At 34.4% G+C, this 14077-nt stretch overlaps 1 protein-coding gene and 1 long non-coding RNA gene across 2 annotated transcripts in view; one reads left to right on the forward strand and one right to left on the reverse strand.

Annotated features, from left to right (window-relative positions):
- Positions 1-14077, reverse strand: part of NBEA (neurobeachin) — a 658659-nt gene that overhangs the window by 467940 nt on the left and 176642 nt on the right. Inside the window, 5 exon segments of the mRNA XM_033103847.1 lie at positions 757-974; positions 2665-3681; positions 6007-6199; positions 7016-7139; positions 7362-7443. Of these exon segments, the coding sequence (XP_032959738.1) occupies positions 757-974; positions 2665-3681; positions 6007-6199; positions 7016-7139; positions 7362-7443 (1634 nt within the window).
- Positions 1-14077, forward strand: part of LOC117021089 (uncharacterized) — a 160798-nt gene that overhangs the window by 119380 nt on the left and 27341 nt on the right. The window contains exon 2 of the long non-coding RNA XR_004422807.1: positions 795-989. This is a non-coding gene — a long non-coding RNA (uncharacterized LOC117021089). The remainder of the gene's footprint in view (positions 1-794; positions 990-14077) is intronic.

Below are 14077 nucleotides of genomic sequence, written 5' to 3' on the forward strand. Positions count from 1 at the left end.
GGTGCTGAAAGCTGAAGCAGCCCCCTTGAATCTTGCAAGGAAAACTGTGAGAAGCAGAGTGGCTATTTCTGTCCTGAGAATAACATGCCACTGACTGTCGTTGATGGTGGGGAACTCTGTTACTTAGAGCCATCAACTACCTAATTTATATGTTGGCACATATAAATAACATACTCTCATAATTGATTAATTTGTCATGTATTTGCTATTAAAAATGAAATTGAAAGTGAGGCAAAGTAATGATTTAAATTATGTAGATTTCACTTTTTTTTAAGTGATTATATTTGAACTGATAACTACCAACCACCTAAATGGTTCAGGCTCTAAAAACAGACATCATAAGGTGATTTTAAATTTTAACAGTACATATACATTATAATCTTATTAGCAAAACTAAAGTTAGTATGCGGTATTAATTTCAATAGGAAAAGAAAAAAATGTGGAAATTTCTTTGAACCAAAACTGAATTTTTGTTGTTGTTAAAACTCTATTTCATATAGAACAGGCAATGCCAGATTTCAAAATTGTCTTAAGCTTAAGTTCTTGGATACCTTTTGATAATGAGCCCTAGGCCTTATAACCTTTATGAAAATATTTACGTTTCTATAAAAAATTTCAGTTTGATTATTTTTAATGAATTTAATTTTAAGATTTATTCAATGATATAATTCACTTATGAATTAGTTCATGCCAGTAATTTAAAATACTCATTTTCTTAAGTGACAGAGACTTATTTATAGAAAAGAAATTTTCTACCTCCTCCAAACATGTACATCTGTTTCTAATGCAAACAGCAAATCGGTGAGAAGTCGCTGGTGCATTGGAGACCATTTGAACTCTGGAATACGAAACATTGTGGTGCGTGGACCTGGGCTGAACTGACGCCGCTGCTCCTCAGTCATGGGCATTCCTCGAAATCCTAAATCAACACGGAGATCTCTGTCTTGCTGTGTGACAGACCGGCCCTGAACAGCCTAGAGAGAGAAAAGGTGAACATTTGTCAAGTACAAATGAAATACTTTCCAAAACAAAAACATAAGTGTGGTAAAGTGAGTCAGTAAAGCTTTTGCATAAGACTTTAGTAGGTTAGTATATTTTACATACACTATTCACCTGCAGATTCCCTGCACAGGAATCTTTTAGAGCTGAAAAGCCTATAATCATTACTTTTATTTTGCAGTTTCAGAAGCTAAGCAAGGAAATCAAATACCTAAGTTTAACACCAAAATACACATTAAAAACCAAGTCCTCTTTACCCGTTTATGGAGTTTTTACATTAGACCACATTTCTGCCTTATGAAAGTGAGCACATACGCACAGAGAAATATACTGGCCTGTCATCCAATAATCATAATTAAAAACACAAGATTAAAAGAAATGTTTCTTGAACTGATTCAAGTTAACTTCAAAGTCAATTTCACTCACAATCTTTCAATTTAGAAAAACGTATGCATTTGAGAAGTTAGAAAACCAGAAAAATGCTTATGAACTCTGAACGAAAACCAGACAAGCCTAGTGATTATTATGCTCAATAAACAATGCAGCATACTTTCCTTTATTTAAATCTGTATCTAATTCAATATTGCCATCCCCTGGCAATTTATCACTGTAGTACAACTGCAACAAAAATGGAAATTGGCAGTTAACAGAGAAAAAATAAAGATACGTTTTTCACACAGTATATATTATTAAGGATTCTTATTAGAGTACAAAGACACCAGTTAGGTATGATTTACTCTTTATAACAGAACATGTTAATTTTCTATGACATTAAAAGGTAAGTGGAAAACCCAGAGAACAATAACAAAAAAAATAATTAAGGGTAAAAGTTTTCTTCAACTCTTAACTATAAGGTAGTTGTTAGTTAGCCTAGAAAAAAGGAAGTAGTCTTAAAACTCAAGCTCAACAATTAAAATCCATCTCTGAAAACATCACCCATTTTTATCTTTACTCAGGTGTGGCCAAAGTGCAGCACTAACACTTTCCTACCACCAGGCCTAAGAGTCTTTAATTTTCTCATAACAAATTCCTATCCATGTGGTTGTAAGGCAAATACTCACTGCTAATAATTCCAAATTCTCTCAACCATATTACCTACCTCACAGGGTTGTTGTGAGGATTAAATCTGAAAACATATAGCACAGTGCCTGGAACATAGTAGGCACTTGATAAATAACAGTTCCCTTTTCCCTTCCCCTTCATTTCATTTATCAGTTCAATCTGGGCTCCAAGTCCTCCTTTCTATAATCCACAGAACAGGGTTGGGCCTGAAGCTTAAAAGGTTAAAATTAATCAAGTATTCAGAATGAAGATCTCGAATACAAAACGTGTAAATGTACTCACAGTCATAAAATGTTAGAACTGGCAGAGCCCCTAACGGCCATACATTAATCTATCTAGTACAACCTGTTGGACTGTGTAAGAAAATCCAGGCCCAGAGAGGTTGAGCGAAGTTACACAGACAGAATATGGCCGAGTTGGAAATACAATTCAGATATTTTAAATTTCTTTTATATGTACTACCATACTACTCAATTACATAAATTACTAGTATATCACAATTAAACATAAACATAGCCTAACTGGTAAGAAATTACTCTGCTTTGGCGCTAACAACTCAGTTTCTATTCAATGTATTTTTAGAACTCATGTATGATAACTTACTTGTGTTGTAGTAGTGGTCTGGATTTTTCGGATTTCCTTTCCTAATTCTTTGCCATCGTCAGATCTCTCAGTATCCGAAATTATACTTCCTGCATCAATGTTTGGTACAGTTTTGCTACCAGAAGACTCAGTTTCCAGAGTTGTAGCAGTCATTTCAGCATACTCTAACCCTTTAGATGATGACGCTAAGTCTCTTTCAGGAATACTGCTCATTCCATCTGAAGTTGTGTGGATTTTGAACTCTTTTTCTTCTATTATACTTGATGTACAAGTTAGGTCTACACTACCAGTCATGTGAGCAAGCAACCCAAGGTCATCACTCACGCCCAGATGTACTTGTGTGTCCTGAATATTTGGAATAATGTGATTGCTAGAAAGTTCAGGAAGGAGTTTCTCCTCCTGTTTGGGCATTTTATCAAACAGAAATGATGTACTACTATTGGGAAGTTCGTCTTTCTCATCTGCTAATGTTATCAATGGACCATTATCCTTTTCTTCATTTTTTTTAATGATACCAACACTTCCATGTACATTGTTCTGGAGTTTCTCAACAGCAGCACTGTATACATTATCCAACAACGATTCAACCTCCACCAGGGCACCATTCTCTCCACCTACTAGAGTCTCTGGTGATAAATCCATATCATCCAGCTTTACTTCTGTTGCTTCCACTTTCTCTGCTTTTATATCAACTAGAAGGTCATGCACTTCCACATGTACACCACCTCCTGGTCTGTCTGAATTTCCAAGAATATCATCTGACACTTTTGTTGACATGAGCAAGTCTCTAGTGTCTGTGCTGACCGGGTAATCTGTCTCACTTTCTGGGCTCTGGCTTTGTGAAAGGTCTTCTATCTCTCGGATTTCCATTCCACCTTTTGCTCCTGTTGTCTGTGACGAAAGACCAGAGATGGTGCTCACATTCCCTTTCTTTCCCTTTTTAATGTTTTCCTCCTCTTGTCTTTGATATTCTTCATACATTTTGGCCAGGTATTCCTTATGGGCTTCATAAGTGACCTTAGGAATAAGTGAAAAAGCATTAGGCATTTTATATATATGAAGAAGAAAGAAAAAAATAAAATTATGGTAATAATAACAAAATGGTGCTAAGAATTTTAAGATTTCATACACAACACATATTAATCCTAAGACAAGTGCTTTGTTTTATCAAGTAATTGCAAATAATCATCAAAAATAGTTATATCTGACTTATGTGTTCAAAGACACAGAGGTAAACTAACAATATTAAAGTTTTAAACAAGTGGTCTTTTCTTTTAGGTTAACATTTCAATGTTACCCTTACTTACTATGCCAGCTGAGCTCCTATATATTTGAGGTATTTGAGCTAGAACAGAGAATTGGCTAATAATATACAGTATACAGAGTACTATGACTGGATGACTTTTCACCATCTATTACTCATATGTGTACCTATTTCAACAACTGAAGTTAAAAAAAAAATCACATGTATCTATAAATATACATATATTTATAAACTGTTAAAACATCATAATTTTATCTTTATATAGGCTACTTTAATTTGTTACTTTATATAGGCTTGTTCAGGAATAATCAGGATATATGTAAATAAAGTGTGATTAAAACATTCATGTTTTGAATGTTTAAATAAAAAAAATTACAGTAAGACACATTGCTATTAATCTCCCTCAAAATACTCCCCCTCACTTCACACACACTTATCCCATCATTCTTGCCACTTTCTGAAGCAGTTCTGGAAGTCCTCTTTCGCAAATGTCTTAAGTTACACTGTCATGGCTGCCTTGATGTCCTGAATCGATTCAAAACGTTTACCTCTCATGCTCATATTGACTTTGGGGAAAAGCCAGAAGTCTCACGGTGCCAAAGCCAGTACAAAAGGTGGATGAGGACACACCGTAATGTTTTTATTTGACAAAAATTGCCATACCAGAAGCGATGTGTAACACAGCGTCTTTTCATTGTGATCACAAAATATGGTGAATGCTGCTGCTGAGTGCCATCTAATGGAAAGGCAGGGATCTTCAATACGGGAAGCGGGGCATCGAACCTTAGTAACAGTGTGTGACAAGTTTCACTGTGTTTGGTGCAGTCAGTTGGGTGTGAGCTACAGTTGAGAGACGATGTGTTTTAAAGTGTGCTGTAAATCATCCTCCATCATGACAACGCTCCATGTCACACACTATTTCCAGTTCGGCAATTTCTGTCAAATGAAAACATTACAGTGTGTTCCCATCCACCTTATTCACTGGATCTGGCACCATGCAACTTCTTGCTCTTCCCCAAAGTGAAAATGATTCAGGGCATTGAGGCAGCCATAACAGTGCAACTAAAGACACTCACTTAAGAGGACTTCCAGAACTGCTTCAGGAAGTGGCTAGAAGTATAGGATAACCATGGTCAAAGTGAGGGGGAGTATTTTAAGGGAGATTAATGGCAATGTTCTTTTACAATAATAATTTTTTTCTAATTTAAACACTCACTGTATTGTTTAATCATACCTCTCATATATGTTACATTAAAATGCAATGTCTTTTCCTATAAAATACTATTTTCAAATTTGTTAATGCAATAATAAAAGTAAGGTGCCAATATATTACAAATTTTTTTAACAGAAATAAAAGCTCTTCTAAAATTACAAAAAAACCCCACACAAGTTTAAAATATTTTCTTATAGGCACATATGGTAATTAATTTATACTTAAATGATAGGATGACAAAATTTTAGGTTGAAAGGGACTTCCTTTAGAGATTATCTTGATATAAAAACCCCCTTCATTTTACAGAAGATGAAATCAAGTCCCAATAGCAGGGATTAGCAAACTATGTCCTCCTTTTACCAAAGATTAGATAGTATTTAAAGCATAGATTTTTAGGATTAAAGATAAAGAAAAGATAATGCACTAAAAATACCATTAAACTTAAATACTTTAAATGTATTTATTGAAAATAAAAATGATTTCTGACTATATTTTATAAGTCTTAAAAAGCATACATCAAAGTTTATATCATGAAATATTCTTATAGGAAACAGCAGGTATGTTTTAGTTTTGAAAAGAACAATTGGCTCAGACTCAAGTTCTCAAATCTGCTATAAAACCTGTGGGGTCACTTTTGCAGTCTAAAATTCCGTATTTATAAACTTGGAGTTTTAATTAAATGATCTGCAAAACACTTCAAGATCTAACAAGTGTATGAACAGAGGGGGAAAAACCAAGAACAGAAAACTGGGATAAAGGAGTTGGCGATAATGGAAGATGCCCACAAGATGGCACCAGAAGAATGTTTGCAACCATTCACTCCACAGCTGAAACCCTGAGGCTATCAAATGCTAATTCCCGTTACCTTGGAATGGGCTATGGAGAGTGTATCCACCCAGACTCTCCAGCCTCCCCATTCATATTTTATTGCGTGATACAAAAGAATCCGGAAGATATTATAGACCATCTCAGTAATCTTCTGTTCTTCAGAATTTTTTGGATTGATATAGCCAAGAGAAAACATCCAATCCTGCCACACTGAACACTGCAATAAACACCTAGTGGGAAAAAAATAAACTCATTAAAAATACCTAAATTATATTATAATTAACTATTTTTAAATTTAGAGAAGAGTGAAAACATGACCTGACCTATGAAAAACACAGTGCGCAATGATTGTGTACAATCATTGTGCACATTCTATACTCCATACCTGGAATGAGGTTCCCCCATTGTTCTGCCTGGAAAAATCCAAATTATCATTTAAAATTGCTTTCCTAAGTCTCCCGGTCAAATTTACTTATTATTTCTCTACTCCTTCATCACATGTAGCATTCACAGCACACTTAATAAGGTAACCATTGCTTTATGGGTGTCTTTCCCACTAAGTTGTACTAAGAAAACCTGTGCAGCAAGGTGCTTTATACACATCAGACGATCAATCAATATTTGTTAAATTAAAGACTCAGCCAGCAACCATGGCTCAGACTGTACCCGATGTCCTAGATAACAATCACTTACCAGACAAACTCAGGAAAAGCATGGCTGAATATGAGCAATTCCAACACAATTACAATAAAAGTACTGTTGGTGATAGCACTAAAAGGAATAATGCATTTTAAATAATAGTTTGTTGATATCTATAATATATTCTACTAAAATATAATATCTATAAAATTAAATAACAACATAAAAATAAATAGAAGCATAATACGCAGATTACTTCAAAGAAACATATAATGTCTTTTCTAACAATTAAAAGTATTTAGCAATATGGGAAAGATTTGAAATATTTTTCATTGAAAGAGATGAAAAAGGAAAAAAAATAAGATTAATATGTAATAAAGTTTTGTTATTGTATTCAAATTTTTTACCTTCTATTTTCACGGCTGTTACTGAAAAGTTTTATCATGTCAGATAAAAATAAACGACGAACTTCCATCAGTTCTGCACTTGGTGTAGAGTTTTTCAACAAAGTTGCCACCACCTTAAGAATCACTGTGAAGAACGAAAAGAAGTTCTAGTATAGATTTATAACCACATCATATCTTCCACTCAAAAAGTATTTACTGACTTTCAAGTACAGCTTAGCACTATTGTAAGTGAGTGTAAGTGTCATGAACTAGGTAAACACCATAATGATTTAGGTGATTGGAAAAAGTTTTGATTTAGTCTCCCGTGTTTCTACTGCATTACAATAAAGAATTGCTATTTGCTCACTTGGATTCTGAATTTTCACTGTAGAATCTGGCTCTGGATGTGGTTTGTGCACAACTTGAGTACATACTTGCTCTGTCAATATCTGAAAAACAAAGAATTTGAATTTCACTTAGAAAATAATTCAAAACACAATTGAAATTATATATTTATACACAATCAATTTGCAAAAGATGTCAATTCTGTTCAAAAGAAATATCTCTTCTAAAGGGTCATCTAGTGAATTTCACATACGTCTAAACTCTGGAATCTTCAAATTTTGTTTATTATACATAAAGACAAAACCAGGACCAACATCTATAAAAGGAAAGATTAATCAGGAAGTCCAAAAATTTATTCTGTTTCAAATACCTTTTCAGTGTACATTCTTAATATACCTATGTTGTAAATTGTAAACATTTGACCCTTTCTGCCTTCATTAATTTTAAAAACTTAGAAAATAAGTAAATAAAAAAATAAGTTCTGAAGTCTGGGTCCCAATTCAAAACAAAATGTGGTAAGGGAAAAATCTTACAAAAAATGTGGCTCATCACCTCTTACTAATGAGTTTTTTAAAAACTTGTGTCAAAGAACAAAAAATAACAAAAGTTGACCAAATAAAGACAATTCTAAAACATTTACTAATTTTTCCACTAAAACACAATCTCTATAAGTGCAGGATTCTTTTACATCTTTTTCACTCTTATATTCCTAGAAATTAGCACAATGCCTCACACACTGCCAATACTCAATAAATATTTGTTAGTTAAAAATGTATAACTAAATTCTATATAAATAATGGATACATGACCGTTTACTGTATTTTAGGCTTTAGCCTGTGTTTACCTCTATTCTTGCATATATAAAAAAAATCTAATTAGACTATACTAAATAAAGATAACTTATATTAGTGACTTAATTTCCTGTTTTGCTTAATATCCTAAGTTCTGAATGAACCTTTTAAAATAATTCAACCTATATTAAGGTACAAAAACTGTACGGAAACTAAAAAAGTTAGGTGAAAACCTAGTTCTACATAGCTGTATTGTAAACATTGGGCATGAAGAAAGTAAATTAATCAAGAGACACGAATGGTTTGTTCTGATTAGAAAAAGATCATGCATGACATCCTGAAGTAGCATTTTTCTTACCTTCTGCTCAGACTTAAAAAAAGAGATGAGAAAGATAGCAAATTTACTTAGTTATATCAGGAATATATATCAAAAAGGTATTACTAAATTGATAAACAGAGGGCATATGTACCCCTGCCCTTCACTCCCATACTTCTGTTGAAACTAAACACCTTACTATTAAAACTAAACAGTGTGTCACAATTTTCTCAACAGAGCACTCCAGATCTGCACTACTAATCAAACGGAGCTGACACATGGGATAAAACTCTCTTTGAAAACCCTATACCACAGAACATTCAGTACATGGTATATACTTAGGATAGGGTTTCCAGGTGGGAATTCCCGCCCGTTCTCAGGAATTTCTTTCGCTGTCCCGGTCTCCACAATGAATCGTTTCCATGAAGTGACGGCCAATACTGCCAACTACCTGGTTCAAGGAGCCGATTTTCCCAATTTCCCCACCAACTTTTCTCAGGATTTGTGAACGGAAAAGCGAAAAAAAAATTCCCAAGAACGGGCGGGAAGAAACCTTAGCGATAAATAGGAAAAATGTCTAAGAGATACATTGTGAGTAGTATGTTTATTTCCCATTGTGGGTATTACTGGTTCAAGGAGCCGATTTTCCCGATTTCCCAACCAACTTTTCTCAGGATTCAGGAATGGGAAAGCGAAAAAAATTCCTGAGAACGGGCGGGAATTCCTGCCTAGAAACCCTAGCTTAGGAGTTCTCATACAGATCTGCCCCAAAAGCCCTGGTGTGAACCTGCAGCCCAGTGGACAAGATCTGGAGAATTCTGGTTACAAAGAGATTCAAAATAACTGCAGACAAGCTTGAAAAAGACTAGGCCATACTCTTCCATTATAGAGAATACTCAAAACATTCTCACCCCCAAAAGAAAATCTTATTGAACAGAAAACAAAATACATCTCAAAGAATCTCCAGTTTTATGTGGTCCTTTTTCAGTCCCTATTTGATAATTTAACAAGGAGGATAATAATAGCATTGCCTGTCTAATAAAGCTGCTGGGAAGATCAACTAAGGCTGCACATGTGAGAGTGCTTTGAAAACTATAACATAGTCTAAGAGTTTTTAATGATAAAAATATATTGATAAAACTCAATTCAGCATTTACTTATGAAGAACACTCTGCTACACGTTTGGGATGGGAAACACAGTTCCTAAGTGGAACTATACATTTAGAATCAAGTACTTAATTGACATTCTGGAAACAGGCATAAATCCATGTCCCTGATATACAATAAAACATGGTAGACTGTCATTAAGAATCTATGTGAATTTTAAAAGGGGGGAAGGAAATAATAAGACATTAAAAAGAGAGATGAATGTAGATACAGACGTTTTAATGAAAGATTAGGGCTCAGGATGGACCATGGGTTTGACGGGAGTTGGTTAGAGCTGTGCAGAGGCAGTTCACCCCTGCTCCCACCAAACAAAACAGTGTGGAGGGTCAGAGCCCATGTGGACATAAAATCCACTGTGTGTTAAACACTCACAGCACATCTCAATTCACACCAGCCACATTTTAGGTGTTTAATAGCTACTACATGTGAATAGCAGATATCATATCGGAGAGGGCTGGGAAATGAATTATAAGAACTGAGGTAACCCAATGTTTTTACTATGTATAGACATAGATCTGAGCCCAGCATTGTACATTTAAATTTTATTTTATAAGTGGAATTACCTCGCAATTCATGGGTCACAGAGACGGAAGATTTAAGCAAGAGCTATTGGAGCTTCTCTGACATACGCACTTCCCAGCCTCATCATGCAGAAATCATTTTGGACTAGTAGCCTCAGCTTTTGTGACAGGAGTAGTACTAGTTCATTTCTTAAAATGGGAAACTATTAACCCGACCGTCACATCAAACTGCCACTGAAGGTATGTGGCAGTCAGAGAACCTTTGTACCTTTGCAGTTTGGATAAGCTATGTTACTTTTTTGACTCTTAGTTTCTTTATCTGTAAAAAGGATACTTAATATTTAATATATTGCCCCCTCTGAGACTGTATACTTTTGGGAAAGAGGTTTTATTATGAGGTACTAAAAAGTTTTAAATTTGATTATCATCTTGTAAAAAAAATTGTGCCCAGAAAATGTTATACCTCTGTAGAAAAAGATAAAGTACTAAAAAATAAACATTAAAAAAAAATCAGTTCATTATTTCTATAATAAACTGAGCTCTTCAGATGACAAGATCCCATACCTAGCTGCCTCTGCAATAAGTGTTTAACTGAATTATAGAAATAGTAAGTAAAGAGAACTAGCTAACCCAAACATATAAAGTGATATTAATATCACAATATTTAATAATATGAATCATTAGTATTGTTGAGATCAAGTATAAACAGAAAAATCTAGTTTTGTCTTTAGAACACATATTCTAAAACCTAACAAATAATTCTTAAGTGTATTAGAGCTACAAAACATTAAGAAAATATGATTATGTATAATTGAGATGGAGTGAAAAGTAAATATAAAGTGTATGAAATTTAAGATACAACTTTCACAAATACTACAATTCTCAAAAAATACAGAGGGTGCAAAAAAAATGTACACACATTTAAAAAAGGAAAAAACTGTATTAATTGTAATACTCAATGTATACCGATAACAAAAGATGAATACAAGTCACGTCTGATTTCTGCAATTACGAGAGGTGCTCAAAGTGGTTACCATCAGCGTTCAGGCACTTCTGATTACGGCGAACTACTGCTTAAAATATGTATACATTTTTTTGGCACCTCTGGTATTTATATACAAAATAGATTTGAGTAATTGCAAAGAGGAGGCTATTAAAGCCAACTTACTTTTAGTATACGAATCAATTCACCTCAGTAATGGGATGAGAGGGATGGATATTTTATTAATAATTTTAAAAAATTAGAATAATAAAGGTAGATTTGTGCATCTACATAACTTATGCAATGTTTTATGATATCTTGTAAAAAGTCTAACTCATATTGTCCTTTAATATTTGTTGTTTATTCCATTACAGGCATTGTATCAGACTTAGAATTTTAAAGATTATAGTGACATAGTCTTTATCCTAACTGGACTTCCAAACATTTTGTGAAAACCACGTATTCTAAGATATCATTATCAACACCATAGGTTTTTTACAGTTCTTTATCTTTTCTGTGCTTTTTTTTATACCTCCCTACAGTTTCAGTTATATTTATTCTGATACAGTGATTGAAGGTAGTTTCCCCAAATTAAAAACAAAGAGAGAGAGATAAAACAAGCTTTCAAACTCTAGATTATCAACAAACTGATTCTTGCTAGGGGTATAGGCCCTGTTTGGGTTTCACAAGGTGAATCAAACCCAGCTGCAGGTTTTGAGGCCGAGTTTTCTTTTTTTTTTAATTTCACTTATTATATTAATGAGAATTCAGGTATAAACCTATCATGTTTTATTTTTTGGTAATAGATGCCAACCTCCAAAATGATACAACCTTTAAACTTTGGTGGTCCAGAATTAGTCACCCACCATCCTGTCAATCTGATAATACAATTCGATTTGTTAGTTGTATTATTAGCTTATGTGAAGACCTTTCTACTTTTAGTGAGATCAACAGTACTAACCAATCATATCATAACTGTCTCTTTTGGGGCTTTTTGTACACCTACATTAACTTTCCTTTTCAGAATATCAATTACCTAAAAGTCCTTTGTTCCAATTAACCATGGCTATTATTCTACTTTAAAGCATGTATTATTGCTAAACTGGTCAGACAGAGGCCCTGTGAGGCAGTTACTTTACCATTTCAGAACCTCTGTATCAGACACTATCCACTATCAGACTTAAACTTATCCTGGCTTTTTCTACCTCCATCATGGAATCAGCAACAATCTGGCTTCTTTCAGTGTAGAATATCATTAGAGACCAAAGGCTGGATACTAAAAGAGTACGTATGGGTATAGCTGGTATAGGTAAAAATGCTGCTGCACTTGCTGTTGAGCCACTTCTCAGGAAGGCTAACAGAAGTATGTGTGTGTGTACACAGACACAGGACATTTTCTTATTTTATGGTTAGGAGTACACAGTGATTTTTCAAATTCAACGTATTATATTTCATAATATAAGGTTTCATGGACTACAAAGACTTTCTACTCTACTGACACTATAGAGGCCCAAACAAGCAGAAGGTCAGAAATTCGTGTAGTCTATATATATAGTCTATACATATAAAACATTTGTAGGCATCAACCAAAGCAAGTAGTAGGTAAGAAAGCCAAGACAGAAATGTGCATTAATCAATATTAGACACTAGCATTCAGAACCTTGATATTGTAGGAAGGTTTTGACTCAGAGGAAGGCTTCAATGCTGTCAGCTGAAGGTAGAGTCTGACATTTTTTGCCTTACGCACATATACTATAGAAACTGCCTATTGTATGGCCATTTATTAGTGATAGGACATAGAGCAAATTATTTAATTATGGGTTTCAGTTTGTCTGTTTAAAAAAGCAGTAAAAAAACAAGTTTCATGGGGTTGTTGTAAGGATCCTAAGAGAATGTATGTAGAGTGCTAGCCGAAGTCACTGTCACAGGAAGCACCCAAAAAAGATATTATTATGGTTAGGAAAATATAATATCAGAATCAAGATGCTCTGCATTGCATACATTTGTCTGTTAGTGCTAATTCAGTTCTGTAGGCCAAATACTGTAGCAATAACAAAAGAAAACTGTAATTATAAATGACAGCGCTCTGGAGAGTAGAGTTTACAAATCAGATAATGTGAGGAACGACTGACACAAAGTTGGAATATTAAGCTTAGAAACAAATAAAAAAACAACAGAGTAGCCAAGAGTTTTCTTCATTTATCTAAAGGGTAGTCATTACTAAATTTACTGATGAGAAAATGGGAAAAAAGATTAAATAAAACAGCTAAAGTTAATGTTTTTGTAAATACAGTGTTATTGGACAGCCACCCCACTGAGTTCATATCGCTACTACTTCCGAGCCACAACTGCAGAGCTGTTAAATCACCATATCTCCTGCTGCTATAGACTGAACGTCTGTACCCCACCCCCAAATTCTCATGTTAGAACCTAACCCCAGTATGGTTGCATTAGGAGGTAGGGCCTTTGGGAGGTGATGAGGGTTGCAGTGGCCTCCTGTGAAGGGGAGTAGTGCCTATATAAGAGACCCAGGAAAAGGTCCCCTGTCCTCTGCCATGTGAGAACAGAGAAAAGGCAGTTTATGAATCGCTAAATAAGTGAGAACAAGACACCAAATTTGCCAGTGCCTTGATCTTGGACTTTATAATCTCCAAAACGGTGAGATACAGATTTCTGTTGTTTATCAGCCACCCAGTTTATGGTATTCTGTTATAGCAGCACAAATGGACTAAGATAACCACAAAACCTAGTTTGCCCTCCCCAACTAAGGTGAACATTTTGTAATAAAAGTATTTGCAGTATATTGCTAAGTGAAAAAATCAAGACATAAAACTATGGCTGAACGGTATTTCATAAGGGTGTGTGTGTGTGTGTGTGTGTGTGTGTGCGTGAGCATTTGTGTATACATGTATATGAGTTAAGATTTCATATATACCTTTAACCTAAGTATTAATGAAGATA

The sequence above is a fragment of the Rhinolophus ferrumequinum genome, chromosome 4, assembly GCF_004115265.2.
Source record: "Rhinolophus ferrumequinum isolate MPI-CBG mRhiFer1 chromosome 4, mRhiFer1_v1.p, whole genome shotgun sequence".
In the NCBI taxonomy this organism is placed as follows: Eukaryota; Metazoa; Chordata; class Mammalia; order Chiroptera; family Rhinolophidae; genus Rhinolophus; species Rhinolophus ferrumequinum.